Source organism: Dipodomys ordii, unplaced genomic scaffold (genome assembly GCF_000151885.1).
Source record: "Dipodomys ordii isolate 6190 unplaced genomic scaffold, Dord_2.0 Scaffold38, whole genome shotgun sequence".
Taxonomy (NCBI): domain Eukaryota; kingdom Metazoa; phylum Chordata; class Mammalia; order Rodentia; family Heteromyidae; genus Dipodomys; species Dipodomys ordii.
Genome location: NW_012267254.1, coordinates 10,891,564 through 10,900,250, shown reverse-complemented (window position 1 = coordinate 10,900,250; position 8,687 = coordinate 10,891,564). Strand labels below are relative to the sequence as shown.

Below are 8,687 nucleotides of genomic sequence, written 5' to 3'. Positions count from 1 at the left end.
CAAAGAGGCATGGACACAGACAAACTTTTTTTTTTTTTGTCAGTCGTAGGCCTTGAACTCTGGGCCTGGGAGCTGTCCCTCAGCTCTTTAGTTCAAGGCTAGTGCTCTACCACTCGAGCCACAGCGCCACTTCTGGTTTTCTGGTGGTGTATTGGAAATTAGAGTCTCATGGACTTTCCTGCCTGGGCTCGCTTTGAACCGTGATCCTCCGATCTCAGCCTCCTGAGTACCTAGGATTACAGATGTGAGCCACTGGTGCCTGGCACAGACGAATAATTTACTGGGTTATTTTTTAACAAGAATACAGCTTAAATGAGTGTATATTTATATTATATGTACATATAGATGTACGTACAGACATGTATTCATTGCACGTTTCCATTACTCGTTTCTGTTTCTCTTTTCTCTGCTATACTTTGGCATGTTCTTGACATTCAAATAAGTGAAGGAGGAGGCAGAGATTTAGGAAAATAGTTTCTCAGTCCAAAAGGACAGCTTTTAGTAATCTGAAACGGGAAAAACTCTACTGGAGACTGATTTCAGACAAATGTGGAGATGTAATTTGGAGCCAGATCATGGAGGACCTTGAATACTATGCTAAAGTGTTTACACTTTATTTTGGCAGCACCAAAAAGTAAAACAATAATATATTCCCTCTCTCAATTGCATCTCCTATATTTCCTGTCCAGGTGAATGGCAGAAATAAGCACTCATACCTCCTGTTTACTTCCTTTATCCAATGGCTTCCAAGTTGTATTTATCACAGTTCCCAAATAACTCTGGACTCTTCCATTTTTTTAGCTATCTTGTCAGAGCTTTATTCTAGGGTCTTGCCATTAATTTTCTAAGCTATTGTCATAGCCTCTTAAGAGACTTTCCTAATATCAAGCTTGCCCCCTTGTTCATACTCCATACTTCCATTCAGATCATTTGCTGATACTAGCTCCTTTGTTGTAAGACTTCATAGATCCCCATCACGCTCTAGGTAAAATTTCTATGTCATTAGCAATAATTGTAAGAGCCATTCAAAGTTCACCCAGGAGTTTGGGTGAATCCATGTAAGCTATGGGTGACAATTATCTTCCATCTTTACATTCTCTTTCAAATCCCGTTTTACCTTCTTTGGGCATACTACCTTTGCCTGTTGGATGAGTATCTGGAACCTGTCCATGAAGTTACACATGATGCCACAATGTGGGTTCTGTCCTCTACCATCTGAACCTTCATTGTCTCTTAACTCCCAGAACAAAGCTTCCATACAATTATTGTCTGGTTTTCAAGTACACCCCGCTGTGGCCCCATAGACTGCTCTATAACCCTCTGTCAGAATGACAAACATATAGTCAGGGTCAGCTCTATGACTCTACCAGGCAGGAAGCAGGTACAAGAAGAAAAATCTTTACCCCTCTTTAACCATAATTAGTTTTGTTGTTCTGTTGGGGGGGCTTGGAAGAGAATTCCCCACTTTTTAAGGAGTCATGGCTAATGGAAAAATACCAAGGGAAAGGTAGAACACGGAAGAGCCAAGGGCATGAAATGGGCCAGATAGAATGCAGAAGTGAGTCAAGTGTGCAAAATGGGCCAAATAGAATGTGGAGGTAAGCCAAGTGGCAAAATGGGCCAAATGGACTGCGGAAGTGAAAGCCGAGATTGCAAGATGTTCCTCTGTACATGAAACTCAAATCATGATCTGAGGAAGGAACAACTAATCAATACGGCCAATGAGGCAGCAAATCAAGAATAACCTAACCCAAGGTATAAAACCTATATACAATCTTTTCAGCATGATATATACTCTTGTCTACTTGTCCACATTGTTTCCCTTATAACAGCATCTTAATAAATCTTTGCTTTTCTTAAAAAAGAAAAGAGGATATAATGGACATGCGAACAGAGGCTTGATCACAATTAAGGTATTAATGTGCAGTGCCTGAGTGGTGTAGCTCAGAGGTAGAGTGTTTAATGTGGACAAGTCCCTATCAATGGACAAGGGTTCTATCCTCATTACTAAAATAAAAAACAGTAAATTAACAAACCGAAATTACTAGCTTAAAACTTTACATCCAACTTTCATTATGCTAGCTCTTTCCCCTCAAAAGAATTACACAGGTATTGGAAGAATAGTTCAATGAAGAAGAACAAAGGTCCCGAGTTCAATACCCATCACTCAAAATAAGAAAAAAAGAATTACACGCATCGCATTTCTATATAAAGACACACCCTCATGTTTACAAGGATGCTGATTAAAGGATTGTAACAATATAGTAACAAATAAGAAAGAAACTTTATGTCTATTAATAGAGGAATGATTAAAGTAGTTTACTCATACAATGGAGGACTACGATTTACTTAAAATTCATAAACTATCCTTTATGTCAACAGTTAATCTCTGTCTCTCTGTCGCTCTCTGTCTCTGTCTCTGTCTGTCTTTCCTTCTTTTCTGAGACATGGTATGCTATGTAGCTCAATGTGGCCTGGAACTCGCGATGCACAAAGGCCCCAAACTCACAATCCTACTACTTCCTGTATGCTTGGTTTACAGGTGTGTATTATCATGGCTGGCAACCAGATTTATTTTTTGGCAGTATTGGTTATTAAACCCAGCTTCTCATACACCATATGAAAACATTATACCACTGAGCTATATCTCCAGCCCAGGGATATATCTTGAAAACATAATACTACATAAAAAGTACAAATCAGAAAAGGGTATGTATGTGAGAATACCATTTATGACCGGGGTGCTGGTGACTCATGCCTGTAATCCTAGCTACTTGGGAGGCTGAAATGTGAGGATTTCTGTTCAAAGACAGCCCGGGTAGGAAAGTCCCTGAGAGTCTTATCTACAATTAACTACCAGAAAACTGAAAGTGGTGCTATGGCTCAAGGTGGTATAACTTTAGTCTTGAACAAAAGAGCTCAGGGACAGCGCTCAGGCCCCAAGTTCAAGCCCCACAAGTAACAAAAATAATACCATTTATGTCAAATGGTATGCTATCACACTATGTATTTTCTATATCTATATAGGTTAAAGTATTTAAAAGACTTATCTGAGCCAGGCTCCAGTGGCTCATGCCTATAATCCTAGCTACTCAGGAGGCTGATATCTGAGGATCATGGTTCAAAGCTAGCCTGGGCAGGAAAATCTGTGAGACTCTTATCTCCAATTAACCACCAGAAAACTGGAAGTGGTGCTGTGGCTCAAGTGGTAGAGTGCTTGCCTTAAGCTGAAGAGCTCTCAGGGACAGCACTTAGGCCATGACCAACAGAAAAAAAAAAGACTTATCTGGAAGATTGGTTCATAGGAAAAAATGGAAGGGAGCAGGAAGATTTGTTAGCTAAGAGGACTATGTTGCTTATTTTTTGTTTGTTTGTTTGTTTTGCCAGTCCTGGGGCTTAAACTCGGGGTCTGAGCTTCTTTTGCTCAAAGCTAGCACTCTACCACTTGAGCCACAGTGCCATTTCTGACTTTTTCTGTTTATGTGGTACTGAGCAATCAAACCCAGGGCTCATGCATGCTAGGCAAGCACTCTACCACTAAGCCACTTTCCAGTCCTCCCTGAGCTTCTTTTGCTCAAGGTTAGTAGTACTCTACTACTTGAGCCACAGCACCACTTCTGGCTTTTTGTGTTTATGTGGTATTAAGGAATCAAACCCAGGGCTTCATACATGCTATGCAAACACTCTACCCCTAAGCCATATTCTCAGCCTATGATGGTTAATTTTATTTGTCAACTTGAATAGGCCAAAGATACCCAGATATTCTGGTTATATAAGAGGATGTTATGTGGTGACATAAACATTTCAAGTGTCAGACTAATTAAAACAGATCTATTTTCCATTATAGTTTTAGTAGGAAATGTCCATTTGTTGAATGCTTGGTTTGCAGTTGGTTGTGTTATCTGGGGGCATAATGGAAACTGTAGTTAATGGAGCTTACCTGGAGGAAGTAGGTTATTGACAGTGTCTTTGGGGACCACATTTTATCCCCAGTCCCTTTCCATTTCTCTCCTGGCCACCATGAGGTGAACAGCTCTTTCATGTACATCTGACATGACATACTGCTGCACCATAGCATAGAAATAACTGAGCCAGTGGCTTATGCTTATAATCCTAGATAATCAGGAGGCTGAGATATGAGGATCATTCTTTGAAGCCAGCCAGGGCAAGAAAACCCATGGGACTAATATCCAATTAACAAGAATGTACTCAGGCCCTGAGTTCAAACCTCAGGACCAGAACACACACAAACACACACACACACACACACACACACACACACACACACACACAGAGAGAGAGAGAAAGAGAGAGAGAGAGAGAAACAGCAGAACCCACCAACCATGGATTGAAATTTCTGAAACTGGAAGCTAAAATAATTATTTCAATTATTTATTTCCTCCTGTAAGTGGTTTCTTTCAGATATTTCTTACAGTGACAAAATTTTGACTAACACATATCTCTAAAGTAAGTGAGCCACATTTAGTAGTTGATGGACATAATAGACCAAAAAGATTTACCTACTCATCTAAGAGTAAAGTTGATGGGAAGGACATGGACTTTCCCTGCCTTTGGACACAGATGGGAAACATTTTGCGGTCTGGAGCCTTGTGAGTGTCTGACTGGCATTCTATTGGCTTCTGGGTTTACAGGTTGATGACTGCACATCTGGATGTTCTCAGCCTTTTCTGGAGAACCTTAACTAATACAAAGATCTTAGCTTCATTTTTTTCTTTAATTTTCTTTTAAAAAATATTTTATTGCTATTGTAGAGGGGATATTCAGAATGGTTACAGTTTACATAAGTCAAGTAATGAGAGCAATTCTTTTTGAACCATGTCTCCCCTTCCCTTGCTCTCTCCCACAAGTTATACAGTTCATTTTCCACATAGTGTCTAGTGAGTACCACTGCTATATTTGTTCACCCTTTCCCTCCCAAAGACAAAACAAATTAACATACAAAACAAAAGGAAAAGAAAATAAAAACAGCAACAATAGCAACTCCTTTTCTTGGAGTTGATTTCATAAATATTATTTTATATGACCATATGCACATAGCTATTGAGCCTTTGTGATCTGTTCCTGTGCATATTCTCCTTTGGCCTCACTGTGTGAATGTCTAGAGACCTGTATAATTTATCATGTTCCAGTGTATTTTTTTTTTTTTGCCGGTCATGGGGCCTGAACTCTGGGACTGGGCGCTGTCCCTCAGCTCTTCAGCTCAAGGTTAGCGCTCTACCACTTGAGCCACAGCGCCACTCTGGCTTTTTTCTTTTTGTTTATGTGGTGCTGAGGAACCGAACCCAGGGCCACAGACATGCAAGGCAAGCGCTCTACCACTGAGCCATCTTCCCAGCCTCTTGTTTTTATTTTTTAATTAAAATTTATTGTGAGGGTGATGTACAGAGGGGTTACAGTTGCATATGTAAGGTAATGAATACATTTCTTTTTTTTTTTTGCCAGTCATGGGGCCTGGGCGCTGTCCCTCAGCTCTTTAGCTCAAGGCTAGCACTGTACCACTTGAGCCACAGCGCCACTTCAGGCTTTTTCTGCTTATGTGGTGCTGAGGAATCGAACCCAGGGCCTCAGGCATGCAAGGCAAGCAATCTACCACTGAGCCACCTTCCCAGCCCTACATTTCTTTTTGAACAGTGTTATACCCTCCCTCATTTTCTCTTACTTCCTCCCACTCCCTACCCCCCAAGTTGTAAAGTTAATTTCCAACATAATGTCTAGTAAGTGTCACTGTTGAATTGGCTTACCCTTTGTCCCACCTTTTCTAATTCCTCTTCCCTTCCCCAAATCAGTAAACTTATATACAAGACAAAGGGTACAGAAATAAAAAACAGTGACAGCAGGGGATAAACCAAAGGACATAAAAGAAAGAAATAATTGAAAATAGTACAATAAAAATCCTCTTGTTTCCATTGTTTGGAGTTCATTTTGATAAGGATTAATTATAAGAAAGGAGGATATTCTTATTTGTTTTTTTTGGAGGGGGGGTCCGGTTGTTGGTCCTGAACTCTGGGCCTGGACGCTGTCCCTCAGCTCTTCAGCTCAAGGCTAGCGCTCTACCACTTGAGCCACTTCCAGCTTTTTTCTTTTTGCTTATGTGGTGCTGAGGAATCGAACCCAGGGCCTCTAGGCATGCAAGGCATGCGCTCTACCACTGAGCCACCTTCCCAGCCCCTGGAGGATATTCTTAGGAGAGGGTCACAATGGTTTAATAGCTGTGTACATATGATCATGTAAAATGATACTTATCAGCTTATCAAAATGAACTCCAAGTCTCTCCATTTCCTTACTAATGTACAATATCATTCTTTCTGATGATGGATAAGTAGAATTCCCTTTCTCTTCTCTTCTTTCTCTCTTGCTTTTTCTATCTTATGAATCAGGGCTTCTGGACCTTTTGGTTACAGCTCATGTTTTAACCACTTGAACTACACCTCTAGTTCTGGCTTTTTGCTAGTTAACTGGAGATAAGAGTTTCAGATTTGTCTGTCTAGGATGACTTCAAATTATGATTCTTAGATCTCAGCCTACTGAGTACCTAGGATTATAGGCATGAGCTACCAGCACCCAGCCATATGTTCATTTTTTTGATATATTGATTTTCAAAATGTGAATGTTCGATGTACTAAATTTATCATTAAACCTGATACCTCAACCCTGACATCTTATTTCCAAGTAATGTATAATAAAACTGAAATGTTAAGCAATTGCTCCAGTATTCCTTTTATCTCCCACTATACACACTTTGCAGAGAAGTTATAAAGACAAATGTAGCATTATAACATGAAAGTATTTGGAGCTCCTTGTTAAGACAGAAATTAGTTATCATTTCTTGACTATTTTCTTCTTACCTTTTCTTTTTTTCTTTTTGTCGGTCGTGGGGCTTGAACTCTGGGCCTGGGCGCTGTCCCTCAGCTCTTCAGCTCAAGGCGAGCGCTCTACCACTTGAGCTACAGCGCCACTTCCGGTTTTCTGGTGGTTTATTGGAGATAGGAGTCTCACGGTCTCTCCTGCCCGGGCTGGCTTTGAACCGCGATCCTCAGATCTCAGCCTCCGGAGTAGCTAGGATTACAGGCGTGAGCCACCAGCGCCCGGCTTCTTCTTACCTTTTCTCAGATCTTCCCTACCAAAGGGCTGGGCTCGGGGCTGGGAAGGTGGCTCAGTGGTAGAGCGCTTGCCTTGCATGCCTGAGGCCCTGGGTTCGATTCCTGAGCACAACATAAGCAAAAAGAAAAAAGCTGGAAGTGGGTCTGTGGCTCAAGTGGTAGAGTGCTAGCCTTGAGCTGAAAAGCTGAGGGACAGCGCCCAGGCTCAGAGTTCAAGCGCCACGACCGGACCCCCCCAAAAAAAAACAAAAACAAAAACCAAAGGGCTGAGCTCACACACATTGAGGAGAGAGGGGAGGCAACAAATGCCTCATAAATGTGGTAATTAACTCCATGTTTCATTCAAGATTTGAGGATATGCCAAAACTTTTCTGACCCTCAAAATGTGGAGTGAATATTGGTTTGGAAATGGTTAGGAATCAGTGCTTTAGAAGCTTAATTTATGGGCAAGTAGCAAGACATTTGCAGTAGAAAATTCCTCTAACTTGTAGGTTAAAACGATAGGAATACTTTTTCTGGACAGGCAAGATGTTCTTTGAAATATGTAACTAAGAAGAAGGCCGAAAAAAAATTTTAAAGGGGGGAAAACTTCACATGAATATTTATAACATCCTGAGCTCTCTTGTTGTGTTTCTGAGGAAAGCTATATTGGCATGAACTCTATTTGGAAGACTTTCTGTTCTACTTTAAAAAACAAAAAGGAATATAATGGTATTTTCTACTTTCAACAGTGGTTTTTATTTTTGTAGTGGTGTTAATGGTAACAGTAATTTTATTGGTTGTTATTTTGTTTTGTTTTATGGTGCCTGGTTGGAACCCAGAGCCTCCTTCACATTAGGCAAGCACTCTGTTACAGAGTTACACCTCCAGCATCTAAGCACTGTTTTTATTTTTTATTAAAAAACCTTTTTCTACACATTAAGAACAATCAACTGCATTTTAGATATGTTTTTTGCCAGTCCTGGGGCTTGAACTCAGGGCCTTGTCACTGTCCCTGATCTTCTTTTGTTCAAGGCTAGTGCTCTACCAAATGAGCCAAAGTACCACTTCTGGCTTTTTGTGTTTATGTGGTACTGAGGAATGGAATCCAGGGCTTCATGCATGCTAGGCAAGCACTCTACCTCTAAGCTACATTCCTAGCCCCTGCATTTTAGATCTTAAGTAGTCTTGTTTAACTACTTGAATGTCTGTCAACAGGGAGATGAGGTAGTCTCTGTTCCTTTTTAACTTCAAATCAGTGTCTCACTTTTAAATTTAAAAAATGTAGTATTAGTTGCTACACCAAATACCTTATTATATACCCTATGAACCATGGTATTGTATTAAGATATTTCATAAATTTTCTTTTTTCATGATTATTAATCTTTTTGTGTGTGTCATTCATGGAGCTTTAACTCTGGGCCTGGGCACTGTCCCTCAGCTCTTCAGCTCAAGGCTACTGCTCTACCACTTGAGCCACAGCAGCACTTCTGGTTTTCTGGTAGTTAATTAAAGAGTCTCAGAGATTTTCCTGCCCCGGCTGGCTTTGATCTGAAATACTCAGGTCTCAGCCTCTTTTTTTTTTTT

General features: G+C 40.5%; 1 protein-coding gene across 1 annotated transcript in view; it reads left to right on the top strand.

The window, feature by feature from the left end:
* The first annotated feature begins 359 nt into the window (after positions 1-359).
* LOC105986941 (protein AMN1 homolog) overlaps positions 360-8,687 on the top strand; it is a 16,485-nt gene continuing 8,157 nt past the window's right edge. The window contains exon 1 of the mRNA XM_013018074.1: positions 360-384. Coding sequence (XP_012873528.1) covers positions 360-384 — 25 coding nt within the window. The remainder of the gene's footprint in view (positions 385-8,687) is intronic.